The sequence below is a fragment of the Perognathus longimembris genome, chromosome 28 (assembly GCF_023159225.1).
Source record: "Perognathus longimembris pacificus isolate PPM17 chromosome 28, ASM2315922v1, whole genome shotgun sequence".
NCBI classification, from domain to species: Eukaryota; Metazoa; Chordata; class Mammalia; order Rodentia; family Heteromyidae; genus Perognathus; species Perognathus longimembris.
In genome coordinates, this window is record NC_063188.1 from 82,940,285 (window position 1) to 82,957,652 (window position 17,368).

At 38.9% G+C, this 17,368-nt stretch overlaps 1 protein-coding gene across 1 annotated transcript in view; it reads right to left on the reverse strand.

Moving 5' to 3' along the window:
* Nucleotides 1–7,512: 7,512 nt before the first annotated feature.
* LOC125343382 (amine oxidase [flavin-containing] A) overlaps nt 7,513–17,368 on the reverse strand; it is a 62,537-nt gene continuing 52,681 nt past the window's right edge. The window contains exons 10-15 of the mRNA XM_048335775.1: nt 14,477–14,530; nt 12,090–12,147; nt 10,844–10,941; nt 8,984–9,095; nt 8,219–8,281; nt 7,513–8,029 (exon numbers count right to left, since the gene is read on the reverse strand). Of these exons, the coding sequence (XP_048191732.1) occupies nt 7,886–8,029; nt 8,219–8,281; nt 8,984–9,095; nt 10,844–10,941; nt 12,090–12,147; nt 14,477–14,530 (529 nt within the window). The 3' untranslated portion in view covers nt 7,513–7,885. The remainder of the gene's footprint in view (nt 8,030–8,218; nt 8,282–8,983; nt 9,096–10,843; nt 10,942–12,089; nt 12,148–14,476; nt 14,531–17,368) is intronic.

Here is a 17,368-nt window from a genome sequence, read left to right on the forward strand (position 1 = left end):
TTTAAGAAAGGGGGAAGGTGATTCATGACAAAGGTATCAAAATCATATTGGAGGGAAGATAGCCTCTTTAACAATCATGCCAGGAAAACTTGATATCTATATGTAGAGTATTGAAACCAGATCCGTATGTGTCACCCTGTATAACAATCATCTTAAAATGGATCAAAGGCGTTAAGACCTGAACATTCCCAACATAAATAAAATGCTTTAGGAAAAGGAATAAATAAGGATTTTCTAAATAGGACTCTTAACAGCTCAGGAAATTGAATTAAGATTGATAAATGATATTGCATAGTATTAAACAGTTTTTGTATGCCAGGCACCAGTGGCTCATGCCTGTACTTCTAGCTAATCAGGAGGCTGAGATTTGAAGATCACGCTTCAAAGCCAATCTAGGAAGGAAAGTCCATAAGGCTTTTTATCTCCAATTAACCACCAAAAACCATAAGTGGAGCTGTGGTTCAAAGTGGTAGAGCACTAGCCTTGTGTGAAAGAGCCGGGACAGCACCCAAATCCCAAGTTCAAGATCCATGACAAGAAAAGTTTCTGTACTGCAGAAGAGGCAATCAACAGGATGAAGACAAGCCTAATAAAGGGGAGAAAATCCTAAAATAGGGAGATTATCCTTCTATGCCCACAGTAATCACAAAAGTCCCTCAAAGAGCACCAAGGAAAGGATGTGTCAATCAACTCTAAAAGCAAGACACTCAAATGTGGAGTCACAAGAGAGCCAACCAGGCAGCCTCTCCAAGCTGAAAAAGTTAAGAAAGACTATCAGGGACTCCAGAAGAAACTACCATACTGGCACCTTGATTTTAGCTATGGAAAACTCAACTTCTGATCTCCAGAATCATACAACAATAAGATTGTGATTGTGGTAGTTTGTTACAGAGGCCACAGGGCAACTGATAAAGCCCATAAAACTCAAATGACTGCCATATCAAAGATGGTGTGGCTGTTTTTATGACAGAAGCTGATTTGTGTTAAGTTACTCCATTTGGCCTGTCTGAATTTGTGTCTTTTGTCAGGGAATGTGGTTTTTGGATATACACTTTGTTTTTTTTTTCCTCTGACCTTGCTTGTCCATTATAATATTTATTCACTTATGTAAAATTCTTTCTGTATTAATATTTAGAATGAAATAATCTTTTTCATTTCTGAATAGTTCCATAGAAAATTTGCAAAAAAGTGGTTCAGAGTTCCTATACATTCTCTTACTCAGTTTCAACCCATTTTTGACATTTCACATCAGTAAGATACATTTTTCACAATTAATGAACCTTTTGGTCTGCTACAGGTCTGCCTTTCCCATGTTTGTTGGTGGCTGTGATATCATGGTCTATAGTAGATAGATGAATATACACAGCAGGCCAACAGACCACTGTTCATTTTTCTTCATGTAAATCTGGTTCACTACTAGACATATGAAGTGTAAGTCTGGGCTGGATACACAGTACCATACATCAGCTTGGTTGTTGATCTTGCCAAAGTCCTTTCTGTTTAACTACACTGAGGTCCCTTAACTGTAACCCATAGGATTCAGGCACTATTCAAAATGCCAAGTACTATTAGCTTTATGTCTTCTGAATTTGTATAGCCCAAGATATCCAATGGCTCTCTGAAAGGTCTTTAAGATTGTCTTAATATATTACACTGTCTAAAAGAAACATGATTTGGGGCCAGGTACCAGTGACTCATGCCTGTAATCCTAGCTACTCAGGAGGCTGAGACCTGAAGGACAGAGGTACAAAGTTAGGCTAGGCAGAGAAGTTATTGAGACTTCAATAAAGTGGCAAAATCCAGAGCTGGAATTGTGGCTCAAGTGAGCCAGAAAGTGGGATGAGAGTCCAAGGTCCTGAGTTTTAAACCTCATTTGGGCACACAAACATACAAATGTAATATGACTTTGGCTCCCAGAATTCCAAGTCATGTAGATCTCTCTGAATACTAACTACACATTTATGAACTAGTGGGAAGTTGTGCTTCTTTCTCTCCTTACTTTTTGCATCTCTATGCTGTCAAGGTAGCTTTGAAAGGTCAGTCTTCTACCCTGTCCCTTTCTCATTCTTCCCCCAGAGCATTTCCTTTCCCATTCTTTTCTGCCACTCTCTGCTTCCATCCATTTTCCTCTTTGGCGATTATCCAGATCTATACAACAGAGGCTGATCCACTGAGCAGTTCTAACCAAAAACTCCTTTGAGAACAGAGCAGACAAAAACTTGTAGGTATTGTCAATAGTTTTGAATCATGTCATAACTAAAAAGAGAGTCAAATTATCTCAGGCAAATGAGTCTAGAAGAAACGCTGGGTAGAAGTGACCTCAGTGGCTTTTGTGGAGGACAACTGATTGAGTACTGTATTGAATTTGCTAGTTTTTCCACAGAAAGGAACAGCAGTGCCTGGCCAGCAGATGGCGATCTTTTAAAACAAATTTACAGCATTGGCCTGTGAAACAAGGTATCATAGCTGAAGGAAAAATGGATGGCACTGGAGATCATCATGTTGAGTGTGATAAACCAAGCCTCTAAAGCCAAATATCCCATTTTCCATCATCTGTGGGATCTAGACCTAAGATGACGACGGGCTATGCATGTAGAAAGGGGACTGTATGAAGACAGTGAAAAGTGATGACCCAAGTGCATTACACACACACACACACACACACACACACACACACACACATGTACATATATATGTATACTAACAATCTCCTTTGAAATCTCACTTCCTCTGCATTTATAGTAACCTATGCTTTTCTGGAGCCTGAGTTGATGTATTGCTTAATATCTATGATTGATTATATGCTCCCTGAAGTAGGCTCCATCTGTCTTGCTCACTGCTGAATCATAACATGGTGCTCACCTAGCACAGAGTAGCTGTTCAATAAGTATATGTTTAATGATTATAAGAAATCAAAGGTGGCAACTACTTAGAAAAAATGTCTTCTGCTCAGACAGGCATGGTGATGGTGGCACATGCCTATAATCCCAGCTTACTGGAAAGTCAAGATCAGGATTGTGGTTCAAGACTAGCCTGGGAAAAATGTAAGACACTATTTTCAATAAATAAGCTGTGATGTGCTCGTCCACATCTGTACTCTGAACCAAGCAGGAGGCAAATAGAAACCCAAGGAAAGCTAGCTCTGGGCAAAAGCACAAGACCCTATCTGAAAAAAATAACTAAAGCAAAACAGACTGAGAGCAGGGATCAAGTAGTAGAGTACCTGCCTAGCAAATATGAATCCCTGAGTTCAAATCCCAGTATGGTTCCCCTTACTAAGTGTTTTCCCTCTGCTTACATTCAAAATGGCTAACAGAGAATAGCTATGCTAAGCTTTTTGCTTGCATTGTCTCACTTGTATCATGAACTCTATAAGGTAGGCCCTTCTGAGTTACACAGGGGCTGTCTAGGGGCATGTGAATAGCCAATGGCACAAGGTTTGGGGAGGCTATTCACTTTGGAAATACCAACCAGTTAAGATTCTCATTAGTGTGCTCCTCTACGGACCTTCCCCATTCTCCTCCTCTTCTCATCCCCCTAACCTAGACCTATACCATTCCCATTTAGTCCATGGATCTCAGTGGTACATGAAGAATGTGGTTTCCACTGAGGCATGACAATAAAGAAGTAGAAATAATCATCTCTGGATTGATTATTCATGCATTAAAGGGAGCTCTTGCTAAGTTCCCTCAAGCCAATACTTTTTTTGCACCAGTTCTGGGGCTTGAACTCAGGGCCTGAGCATTGTCCCTGGCTTCTTTTTGTTCAAGGCTAGCATTCTACCACTTGAGCCACAGCACCACTTCAGTTTATTTGGTGCTGAGGAATCAAACTCACGGCTTCATGCATGCTAGGCAAGTACACATTCCCACATTCCCAGCTCAAGCTAACATGTCTATATGATGCCTCCAATGCTCCCTTCAGAAATGTGACTCCAGTTTAAGACAACCAGTTCACAACAGTTCCCCCTTAGCTCCGCCTTCTCCTTCAAACTCTGAAGAGAATGGCCTTGGTAGGAGGGAACAAAGTCAAGCTCTGATAGACTAAAGAGACCTAGTACTATAACCTTGTATTTTCCTTTGCTTTCATCCCCTTCTTCAGTGTCTCAGCCAGCTTTTTTCTTGCATTTTCATCACCTCTTTGGTGTAAAGCAAACAGCAGTTTCAAAAGGTTAGCCCACTCACGTTGATGTCCTTGTTTACTGGGATTATAAACAGCATAGATGGAATGTTGACAGAAGAGTAGTTGTGTGTGAGTGCGTGTGTCTGTGTGTGAGAGAGAGAAAGAAAGACAGAGAGAGAGAGAGAGAGAGAGAGAGGTGGTACTGGAGTTTGAACTCAGGGCCCTTTGCTCTCATTTGGCTTTTTCACTCACATTTCTACTAATTGAGCCATGCCTCCAGTTTAGCATTTTTCTGATTAATTGAAGATGGTGTCTTGAGGACTTCTCTGCCACAGCTGGCTTTGAACCACTCTCCTCAAGGATTCAAGACTACTGAATGAATAGCTAGGATTGCAGGTGTGAGCCACTGGTGCACAGTGAGAGTAGTGGTTTCAGTCTCATTGTAAAGATAGTGTTTCTACTAATCAACTCTGGCACTGCTGTCACCAGTCATGGATGACATTGACATTGGCAGATGTGGGCTGAGGGAAGGGTAGTACTCTAAGAGGGATTGAGGGGTGTTCTCCCACTCTTTTCACCCTTCCAACCCAGGCTGACAGGCTCCAGATAGTTTTACAAAATGGTTTCTGATGTTTGTTGCTTATTTCTCAGAAAATCAAATTCATTTCCAAAGAATTTGCTATTCAAGTGATATAAAACCAAGCTTAGTATTTATTTATCACTGACTTAAGGACAATGTGGTATATAAAAAGCAAACCTTTGGGTAAGTTTTCATTGGTCAGTGATCATTTAAAGAAATCTGAACACTCTTCAGAGCAGTACATACTTCCTAGGTCAGCTTTTGTCACCACCACTCCATAACGTCTCAGGCTTGCTATTGTTTATTTTTAGTTGATTCCTAAAGACATTGGATTTTGGACTCTTGTTTGTAAGTACCCGCTTTCCCCTTTGATCCTGCTGTAAGGTGAGGCTCCTTTATCAAGACTCAGTTTCAGGATTCCTTCCAATCCTGTTGTTTCCCTATCTTTGTCAGAACTAGGGAATGAGAACACCAAAATGGAGAGACAAAGGATAAAAGGTAAACCAATTCAACAGCAATACTCATAAGACAATATGCTGTAAACTGATTGTATAACTTGGAAGAGGGTGGGGAGGGAATTAGGGAAGGGGGAAGATGGGAGAGAGGAGGTAACAAGTTGGATAAGAAATGTACTCACTGCCTTACCTATGTAACTGTAATCCCTTTGTACATTACTTTGACAATAAAAAAAAATTGAGGGGAAAAAAAGAGAACGGTGCTGAAATACAAGTACTGGCATACACATTAAAAGGATCCTTAGAAGCCATATAGTGTATCTCACCTTTCTCAGTCAGGGAGATGGAGACAGAGAATTATTTGGTGAAGCTATCATAAGCTAATTAGGTGAGATTTATTGGCTCAAAATCCATGCCAGTGACCCAGTCAGGTTGAGTACAATATTCTGGCATTTAATCCATTCCCAGGCAACCTTAATAAATGAGAATCAAACCCAATGTTGAAGACCTGGAGTCTCAATAGCAAATGCTCTTTGAAGGCTATCTTCTATGAACAATGCCTTATTGTGACTGCCATGTATGAGAAGCCACTGAACCTTGGGAACAGAACTAGCAGCCGAATAGAGGAGCCAGTTCTGAGTTAAGAGTGGCAGTGCACTTTATTAACAAACAAAACAGTATCATATAAGCAATGTCTTACTTCAATGGCAAATCACACACATATGCATATGACTCTCACATGTAGCAAGGGCAAATTTCTGACAGGGAACATTAGGCACCAAGTTCACAATAAAAAAAAAAATACGGTTCACAATCCTTCAATCATTTTTTTTTTCTCCAATGGAGTACAAGGCCTTCTTAACAGTTAACTGTGACAAACAGATGAACTTTTAAAATTGAATTTTGACCTAAGTATGGAATGAGGCCAACTCAGTCGAACTCACATATGGGCGATATTCCAAGCCCCAGGTCTAAGCACATCTGGATGGCATTTACTTTGATACTCAAATCTGTAGCTTAATAGGGTTGATGGAATTAGACTGAATGAATTGGTTTTCTAAAAAGTGTGCGAAGAGGATAAACTGTACCTTCAGGAGGCCTTCAACATTCAATATTTCTATAGGCTAACAATGTAATTATGGTTAAAATAATGCTGCCAGTTCAAAAGTTTAAATTAGTATTTGCCAAGGTGTGTCAGGACGGAGTTAATCAGTAACTCAGCAAAATAACTCAGTAACTCAGCAAAATCAACTATAAGAGATTAGGGATGAGATTTGTCACTGTGGTTTGCTATAACAATAGCAAGGCAACTCCTTATGTACAGGAGCACATCCAACTCTTAAGTTACTTATACCATTTTTGAATTGCAGGATAAAAAATGGCAGAAAAGCAGCCCTCTGCTCTTATTGGTTGTTTCCTTTCCTCTGGGGACTCTAATTCTTATTCAATAAAAGTATAGTTATATATTTTAAAAACAATTCTGGTATTCTGGTTGAAAATTTTAAAATGTTTAAAAAAATTGGATAGTTCAAATGGACAGTATTTCAATTCTTTATCTCCTAGAGAACTCAGTCTTCATAGATAAAATCCATTCAATTTTATATCTATTACAAAACTTAGAAAAAGTGAGGTTATCACATAGAGCCCAAAATTGTTTTCTGTATTTAACAGTCTGAATAAACAAGAATCAGGAAATTTTCATATGTATTTTAATAGTTATTTAAGAAAAATTGGCCTGCTAATATCTGATCATGTTAAAAACATATATAAGTTAAAAGATCAAATTCTAAGGTCATCAGAAAAAAGAAAAAAAATATGATTCTATGGACCTTCAGACAATCAGGAACTAACTGAAGAAATAAAGTTCTGCCTTCCTCAAAGTGGTTTAGAATATTCTCACTGAAAAGGTCCAGTTGATGCCTAGTCACAATCCAGAAGAGAAGATGCCTATTGTACTTGGTCTCACTTACATGCTGCTGGTCAGACAGGCCTCCTGGGAGGCAGTCCTGCCTTTATTTTACTCTGCTCACCTTGGGAGCTTCAAAAAACTCATAGCAAGTCAATTTAAGCATTATAATACCATAAACATTCTTCTCTGTAAGAAGCAAAAGAGGAAAACATACAAAGAAACAAGTGCTGCAACTAGACAGAAATTCTAAGTGGTTAGGAAATTCCCATGCTGGCCTAAGGACCTGCATGTTCCTATGCCCATTCTGCTTTCATTTACTATTACCTCATCCAAAGTGGGAGCTGGGCACCTAGGAAGCTGTGAGTCTTTGGCCTCTATACCAAAACATCATCAATTCCTAAGGACAGTCACAAGCTGGGGCTCAGTCTACACCACTTATACAGAGACAAAGTCAAATGCTTTATTTCTGAAGTCATCAGGTATTTTGCATTACAGGTCAGAAAAACAGGACACAGACATAGTTTTTCACAAGCACTTCAACTTTTTGAAATTAAGAACACTCACATAGGCTTAGTCTACCAACCAACACCACTTAGTCTACACAGCCAAGATTTGATCTTACTCCAAGAATTTGATCTTACTTCAAAGGTGATTCTTTGGGTTGTTTTTAATGGCAACTGAGATTAAACTGGGTGATGGGGGGGGGCTAAATCAAGTGCACTTAAATGGCCCAATGATACAACCTGTAACTCGTCCACATTTTCTTTTTGATAGTTATAATACTAAGGACGAGTAAGCAGGAAGCTGGACAGTGGAATTTCAGTATCGTGGGAACAGTTTGAATCTGTATAATACAATACAGATGGAAGCTACAGAAGAAAAACCAATGATCTTCAGCAGCCCAGGCACGGAAGGCAGGTGTTTCTCCAAGAAGGTGTGGGTGATCTCAAATGATGGAACATCCTAGACAAATGACCAAAAATCATTAGCAGAAGACTCTTCGCACTGACAAGAAGAAACAAAACCTATGAGTAATGTCATGCATGGCTATCTCCTACATAGATGCATTTATAATGAAACCAGGTACTAAAAAGGAGGTTGTGATTTCTATAAACTGTAACATGTCTATAGCAATAGATCAGCCAAATTTACCTTAGATTCAGGTTCTTGAAGCCATATGTCTTTCTTGGGCACCTTCCCTACAGCATTCAAGATCTGAAAGAAAATAACCATGACATTATAAAATAAGGTTGTAAAGTTTTGACAGATAAAAGCCATAGATAAACCTCAGGAGTTAGGGTGAGGGAAACAGAGAAGTCAGTATACTGAGTCTATCAGTCCCAAGAAGTAGATGGATGAATAAGAAAAATGTGGTACATACACAATGAAATATTATTTAGCCTTAAAGAAGAATTTCATCCTATTGTATGTAATATGAACGAGCTTGACGACATTATAAGCCATACCCAGAAAGATAAGTAACTCATGCTATCACACATGTAAAAGCTGAAAAAGTGGATCTCACAGAAGTTGAGAGTCGACCACAGGCTACCCTGAGAAGGACAACAGGGAGTGAGATAGTGAAAGATTGGATAATGTGTACCAAGATCCTGTTTGATAGGAAGAACAAATTCTAAGGATCTGTAGTATGGTGGGGTGACTATAGATAACAATTTACTGTCTATTTCAAAATAGCTAAAAAAGAGAGAGGAATTTGAATGCAAATTAATTGTTTTGATGTGAAGAAAATACTATTAAACTTGATTTGATTATTGCACATTGTATGAATGTGTTAAAACATCACATATGTACAGTTATGGAACTTGTAAGCATGTCATAAATCCATTTAAAGAAAGAAATAAAAACCAGAAAGATGCCAAACAATGCTGCTATGAGCACCTTGACTTGCTCCCTTACCTCTCTAGCTGCTCGTTCTCCAGCTTCAACTGCTCCTTCCATGTAGCCACTCCAGTGTGTGGCAGTTTCTGTGCCAGCAAAGTAAATTTTGCCTACTGGCTGTCGAATCACTCTTTAAGGGAACAAAAAAGTCACACAGAGTTACCTGGGAAGGCACTTAGGAGAAATAAGCTTATCACTGTATGCAACTACTCCTCAGAAAACAGGGAAACTCAAATGGTGTAGAAAACACCCATGAGACTCAGCCAGAGGTAAAAGGCTTGACTCTTGGACTTCTAGGCCTGTACACTAGGATCTGAACTTTCAAGGCAGAGATGACTGTCAGATCATCAAACACTAACAGTGATGAAGACCTTTTCCCAGCTAGCCAGAGTGAGCTTGTGAAATCATGCATTTGGTCCACAATTATATTTCATGGTTGCTTTTCCTGTGTGTGGTCCATATTGTTTCCTGTACAGAGCCCAGCCATGCATGCATTCCCCAGTGGATTGAAGAGGGACTAGAGTGGCAAGGGAGGTGGGGGTGACAAGGACATTAACTGTTATTTCTAGCAGAAGAGAGACCCAAGGAATTATATGGATGTATCTTGTAATACTACAAGCTACAGTTTCCTGGAACATCTCTGTGGACTAGCTGCAAACAAATAAATGAGCCTCCTCTTACAAACAGGTCCTGAAAAGAGAACCAAAAAACAGTTAGACTGAACGGGCAAATGTCTCCCTCAATGTTCTTGGCATTGACTCCTGCCAGGTCTGCTAATACTGCCTATGAACTCTCCAAAATTGCACACTCACCCCACCCAAAGGCCTTCCCCTCAACCCACTAGCCCTGCCTTTTCTAATTCAGGAACATCGTACATATCTTCTCAGTCACAGTGTCATCTTCTGTATTTCTCCAGTGACTTCAGAACTAATACAATTCACCAATGTTGTTATACGGTGCAAAAGCTAATTGATTGCATTTTTTAAAAAACCAGACAAAACACTCCTGAAAGGATTAACCAAGTGAGCCTGGTGCCAGTGGCTCATGTTTATAATCCTAGCTACTCAGGAGGCTAAGATCTGAGGACTGTGGATAAAAGCCAGCCCAAGTGAGACTCTTTTTTGTAATTAACCACCAGAAAACTGGAAGTGGTGCTGTGGCTCAAAGTGGTAGAGCACTAGTCTGGAGTGAAAAAGCTCAGAAACAGCTCCCAGGCTCTGAGTTCAAGCCCCATGACCAACAGAAAAAATAAAAATAAAAAAGAAGGTTAACAAGTTTTTTTTCCTCATTAGAAACAAAACCATCACTCCACCTCCATGTTGGAAAACTATATCTAGGTGAAAAGGACTCACTTCAGTCTTCCTCAAGTGTAAAGTGACAACCTCAGACACTTTGTCTATGAAGCATAGACATAATAGCTCATATGGAACAAAGGATTTCTAAGTCAAGGTAGACCCTCAGCCCTGTGTGGACCTCACTTCAACACAGTTTAACTGTACACAGTGAGAATTCCTCCCTGTGAAGGGAGAAATACCTAGTGCCCTTGTATTGGCCAGACAGATATGTTATAGAAACACATCCAACATTCTTCTATGTAGATTGGTACCAAACAGCCTAAGGTAGTATTTGTATGAGACTCCAATGCTCTTGGGGGACATTATAGATTTCTTCATCTCACAATTACTTCTCATGTCCAAAGTCCACTCATTTCTGTGTGCTAGTATCCTTGCTTTTCTAGAGACATCCAGAAAGATACAAACAGACTCTATCTTTCTGGGCCATTGAAATAGGAATGCTGACTGTTTCTAGAATTTTCATTGGCTATTGTCTTAAATGTGGTGCAGGGATTGTGTTACTTAGTGTAGCACTGGGTAGTACCTGCCATACTGCGTCATGATCCCCGGGGGGAAGTAGGCTGTGTAGCAGCCTCCAGAATACTGCTCCTCACACCAGTTCTTCTCCTCATAATGCACAGGCTGCAGTGCAGTGGGGAAAAATAGAGCTGAAATGCTACCAGTCAACAATGAAGGCTCTTATACATTTTACTTTAATAAAAGGTTACATTATAACACTCTGAAGATGAAACATGATTGTACCAAGTAGTAAACTAAGAGTGATTTTTCTCAATCTCTTGACTAGGAGAGATATGAAACAGCTCAATATCTGGGATGGGAGAAATGGCATCTACATGCAGATTCTGATTAGAGCTAAGATTTTATGGAAACTCATCAATAATCAGCTTGTGGAGAGGTCTGCTCCCATCTCTGGAAGTTTTTTTAAGCTAATGAACTTTACTTCCCAGTCTACCTGGGCATTGCTGTTGAAGAGGGAAGAAGCAGAGGACAGTCTAAGAAAGGCCTCCCCCCGCCCCCCCCCACCCCGCCCCGCCCCGCCCCGCATCTCTTCCCTAAGTTAGAAAAGGGTGTGATGGGAATCCTGCTAAAAAGGGGACAATTAAGATAAGAAGTGTTCCTTAAGAGAACAGAGAGAACCTTCTCTGATTTCCCTAATGCATTCTGAAAGTTTATTGTTTAAACAGTTCAGAGATAATCTCTGAAAAGAATTCTCCAGAAATTTGTGTGTTCTTCAACAATCTTTTGATTCTCCTTGCTTTCAGTGGTGTGGTTAAAAGCTCTGGCATTCCTAAGTGAGTTGTGAGTTGAGTCTTTGTATGGGGAAATAAATTAGTATGACTTTGGCCTGGGCAGAGTCTAGATTCTAGTTTGGCTTGTTGATATACTTCTGTGCCTTCAGCAATACATAATGGTATATCTAGGGTTTTATTTTGCAGTAAGCAGTTGGCATGAACACGGGGGCAGGACCTCTATCTGAGAAACAATCCTGCCCATCCTTGAATATTATCTGCGGTTCCAAGGATATCGTTAAAATTGGCACAAGTTATCCACAGTATGTTTGAACAACCCCAAGGAAATGTAACATCAGAAATCCCATGTACCTGGCACCAGGTTTTAATGGCCTTTTGGGACTGCTGAAATTAATCCTCCAAGTTAAAGACATCCCTTTCTACTCTCCTCTTATGACTGTCAGAAAAGCATACACTGTTTTGCTTTACCACATTGAGCAAGCAGAACGGGGAATAAAGCTTGGGGATAGGATTTCTTACATGTAAGGCTTCTTCAGATCCCAGCACTTTGGCGAAGAGTTCACAGATTTTTCTTTTCCTATAAAAATGCCAAAAATTGTTAAGGAAGTTATAACTGATGTGTCTAGGAGGCTTCGTCATAAATAAATTCATTTAGAGAAAAGAACACAATAAATCTCTGTGCTCAGATTAACTTTTTATGCTTCAGTATATAGGCACTTGATATGAAGACTCAACAGAATTTTTTTTTTTGAGATAGGTCTATGTAGCCCAGAACTCAATTCTGCCTCCACAGTGCTGGAATTAGAAGTATGTACCACTATGCCCAGTAGAACTTTCATACTTTTTCACTATTTTTTCTCTTTACTTATCTACTATGATATCTATGAAAGATAACAATGAGAAAAATAAGATGAAATTAAATTTAGTTTTAGGAACTGATACAGTATTACTTTTCTGGCATATGCACAATTTTAGAATGATTCCATTTATAAGTTTATAGTACAATATGATAGCGTATTTAGATATCATATTTTCATGTTTGAAATATCAGCAAACATAAGGCTTGTTTAATCTTTTTCGATAGCATTGGTATTTAAACTCAAGGCCTACCTACGAAGGCAATTCTACCACTAGAATCATGCTTCCAACCCCTTTTGCTGTATACGTCTTAAGATAATTCTCCACCAGTTTATCTCTAAACATAAAACATATTTCAAGAAATAAGGAAGCTGAAGCTCAATGAGATTCTTATTTCTTTAATACTATAACATATTTAATAGCAGGTAATAGCAGGGCAAGGCTGTACTCTTTTGAGCACATTGCCCATAGCAGGTGCTCAATAAATATGAGTTGAATCAAAATCCATGCTCAGCCCAGTATCATACCTTCTTTCTTAGGCTATAGATAGATCCTTATTAGTGTTAGAAGCAATTCAGAACTTTTGAGTAAATTAGGAAACAAAACTATTGACAATCAGTATTCTAAAAAAATTATGGTTATAAGGTTATACAGTTAATAAAATTATTGATGCAGAATGAATCTTAAAATTGAATCAAACTGCTTTGTGATTAAGTTTTTAATGGTGAATGATTCTTAAAATCAGTTAAGCTGCATTATGGTAAAATTTTTAATGGTGAATGAAAAAAAGTTACAATAGAAATATAAAGCTGGGTTTGGTGGTACACACTTAGAATTTTAGCACTTACATCAGAAATTATCCTTTCCTTCCCTTCTTCCCTCTAAAACTACATTTTTTGGGAAAAGCTATATAAGGAAAGCATGTTAGAGGAGTGCCTTTTTCAGTGCTGGTATTCTACCACTGAATACATTCCAGGCCTGGAGCAATGTATTTATGGATTAATTTGGGTCTCAAATTAATAGAATGCATATTAAATAATGGCCAAAAGAGGTTATCATGCAAATTTTCTTGCAGTTGAATTTCTCTACTAGCATCCAAATCTGGCTTCTCATCATAAATCACCTGAAAAGCTTGTTAAAAATACAAATACTCTGCTGGGAATATGGTCTAGTGGTAGAGTGCTTGCCACGTATACATGAATCCCTGGGTTCGATTCCTCAGCACCTTTAGAAAAAGCCAGAAGGGGCATTGTGGCTCAAGTGGTTGAGTGCTAGCCTTGAGCAAAAAGAAGCCAAGGGCAGTGCTCAGACCCAGTTCAAACCCCAGAACTGGCAAAAAAAACAAAAACAAAAACAAAAATACAAATACTCAGATTCCATCTTGAACCAATTGCATCACAATCTCCATGGCCCCTGAAAAATGTACTTTCCAAGCATCTTTTGGGAGGTCTGGATGTAGTTAGTTCTGGGAAACACTGCTCTCATCAATGATATATTCAGCAAGTGTTTTGTTTTACAAAAACCTCAGAGAAGTTCAGAGTGTGTGGAATCATAACCAAATGCTTACGTCCAAGCTGGTACTTATTTTATTATCAATAAGGAGAGAAATCAGTAAAATCAAAAGAAAAGGTCAAGCTTAGTGTATGTGTTATTTGCTACTGATGACTTTGTCACACAAGTTTGAGGTATGAGTCCTTCTAAAATTTGCACTTTGGAACTTAACCCCCAGGGCAATGGTAATAAAAAGTGGTACCTTTAGGGATGTGATTAAATCATGAGGGCTCTACCTAGATTTTGTATTCTGTGATTATTTTTCCATCCATCTAACAAGAAAATGCTACCTCTCAACGACTGCAACATGAACTCAAGTTAGTACAACCATATGAAAAATATGGGCAAGGGATAGGTCAGGGGGTCCATCGCAAAATATTGAGGTTGAGAATATATGTGAAATATTGCGCTTTTCCTAATGTGATTCTAATGCCACTAGTGTAACAAATAGAATGTAAAGCTAAACTTTTACCAATTTTCAGGTAGTAATTCTTTACCTTATTTCTTTATGGAGCTTGGTAAGCCGGTCAGCTTTCCGGGCAAGTATGAAGCTGTAGAAAGAGAACACATCTGAATATCAGTCATTTCTCTTAAGAAATGAATGTAACTTTCCCAGGCCCTCCCCCTAAACTAGAACAAATTTCACTCTGTCTTCAAGCTTCCTCTGTATGCAACACCCTGCTAAGTTGTCAGCTCCTAAATGACAGGTCATGCTCTATTTGATATTCTACTCGTAAAGTTCAACACAGCATTTGGCCTTCAGTAGGAAGCCAAATGTGGATTCATTAATGTTGCACTTAGATCATTATCCCAGCAATGACTTTGTCTTCTGCCAAATACGTGATAAAAAACTGGCAAATATTCACACATGTCTTAGTGGATGTCATAGTGGGCCCCTCCATTCCGTCTTCCGAGTCAGTAATTAGTGCCCTGAGCTCACAGCTGAAACATTCCCCATCAATTCTACTCAGCAGCAGAGCATCGTCATGGTCCAGGTCCCACTCTTCCTTAGAGGCAATTGGAACTCAGTAACCAGCTCTAGGGTGAGTTAGTTACCACAGAGCTCAGTTCACAACAATTCAGAAAGGCCATTCAGGCTTCAAACATTCCCATAGGATGGCAGAATGCTTGCTTGGGACAATGCTTAAATCCAGTTTCCTATGTCTGATCCTGATCCCTTCCTTTCCCCAAAGGAAGTAATCCCTTAAGCACTTCCCCAAAACGCAGGCACCCAAAATCTTCACTTTCAAGCCTGCTTCCTGGGAAACTAACCAAATAGTCCCCAAATAGAGTAACTTAGGTATAATCTGTTCGCTTCAATTTAGCCAAGTAGATTCTGTTGAGTATGCCAATATTATTAATTACATATATATTTTAAAGAATTGAATTATGACATGAAATCCTCACACTATTATTAAAACCTTTAAAAAAATCCAAATGAGAACTGAAGATGCATCTCAGAGGTAAAGCACCTGATTAGTCTACAAAGACCATGGGTTTGAACCTCAACTTCCTCACCCCGCAAAAAAAAACCCTAAGTAACATAAAGGACAATGAAATTACTTTTCTAGCTTAAAATAACTTTAAAATTATACTTTTTGGTGGTACTTGGGACTGAACTTAGGGCCTTGCACTTGCTAGGCAAGCAGTCTACCATCTGAACCATCGTCTAACATTTTTTGCTTTTAGTTATTTTACAAATAGATTTTCATGCTCTTTGACCTGGCTTGCCTCAGACTGTAATCCTCCTACTCACATACCTGGGATTACAAGTGTGAACCAATGCACAATAAAAAAATGTATTTATTTTGCTCTAGACCACAAAGGTAAGTACATAAGAACTAAAAACAGGTATTTCCTTTCTCTCCTACACCCAAATTAAACATTTTGATTGGCAACTCCTTAAGGGCTGTTACTAGAGACCCTTCTGAAAAGTAAAGAAGTACAAAGTATGTTAACCCAAAGAATAGCACTTCAGAGGAAGCTGTAGACTACTTAAGAAATGTAACTATTCGGCTGGGGATATGGCCTAGTAGCAAGAGCGCTTGCCTCCTATACATGAGGCCCTGGGTTCAATTCCCCAGCACCACATATATAGAAAATGGCCAGAAGTGGCGCTGTGGCTCAAGCGGCAGAGTGCTAGCCTTGAGCAAAAAGAAGCCAGGGACAGTGCTCAGACCCTGAGTCCAAGCCCCAGGACTGGCCAAAAAAAAAAAAAAAAAAAGAAATGTAACTATTCAACTTTATGGGATATAGTCACAATTTCGAATGATTTAACATCTTAAGATTCTGACTCAATGGTTTCAGTTAAATTTTAGGCTTATATGAAAATCAGTATGCTTTAACTAATGTAAGAGAAACTCATCAAATTGGATGAAAGATGAAATGATTTATCTGAAAATCACTTTAATTAACTCATTATGTGGGGCTTTAAAAAAATATCCTGTCAAAAAGGACATTTAAGTATTAACTATTACTGCTGAATCTCCTCATGAATGAAATCGTCTCTTTGATAACTATGGTCAGATATCCTTCAGCATTCTTTTGTGGCTTATTGTAGAAATCAAACATGCTGGCTTTATGTTGGAGGCATTTCACAGTTCTTAAGTCAAGGTCCTTTTCTGTGTCCAAAAGGTGATGGTTATTACAAATATAGTGCTGATCAAGTATCACCTCTGTCTTTGAGGTAATATGTACTCAAGAGTTTCATTATCAAGAACAAAGTGCAGGGTGGAGGCAATTACTTGATAAAATGAGAGAAGCTGCCTTCGCACCTAGTGGCTCATGCCTGTAATCCTGAGCCAGCCCAGAGAGGAAAGTCCATGAAATTCTTATCTTTAATAAACTACTCAGAAAACACTAGAAGTGGTGCTGTGAGTCAAACTGTAGAGTGCTAGCCTTGAGCATAAAGAGGCTCAGGCATAGCGCCCAGGCCTTGAGTTCAAGCCCCTAGTTAACAGATATGAAAGAGAAAACTTCTCAACTCTCACATTTATAGTTAAGACATATAACAAAAGACATATTAATAAAAGAAAACAAGTAGGTTTGTTATTACATGCAGTACACATCATTTGGGAAGCACTTTGGTGAAAAGTAACTCAAGGTAGGGGTTTAGGAGTCTGACTTATATTGTCTATATAATAAAGAACAATGCAGTTCAGAGGCAAAGGAAAGCAGTTTTAGGTTTCTATAGGTGGGAAACTGTGGAAAGGATATGTATAGGAAGACACTAGTGCAGTCAAGTTGGATTGTAGAGATCTGGGATATCAGCTGAAAAAGGGTGCTTCCAATAAAGCAGAATTTGTCTCCTATCTTTATAAATCTGTATTCTGCTTTTGGGAAAACAGGGTAGGCAGAGAGTATTCTTTCATCTTAACTGAGTTCAACTC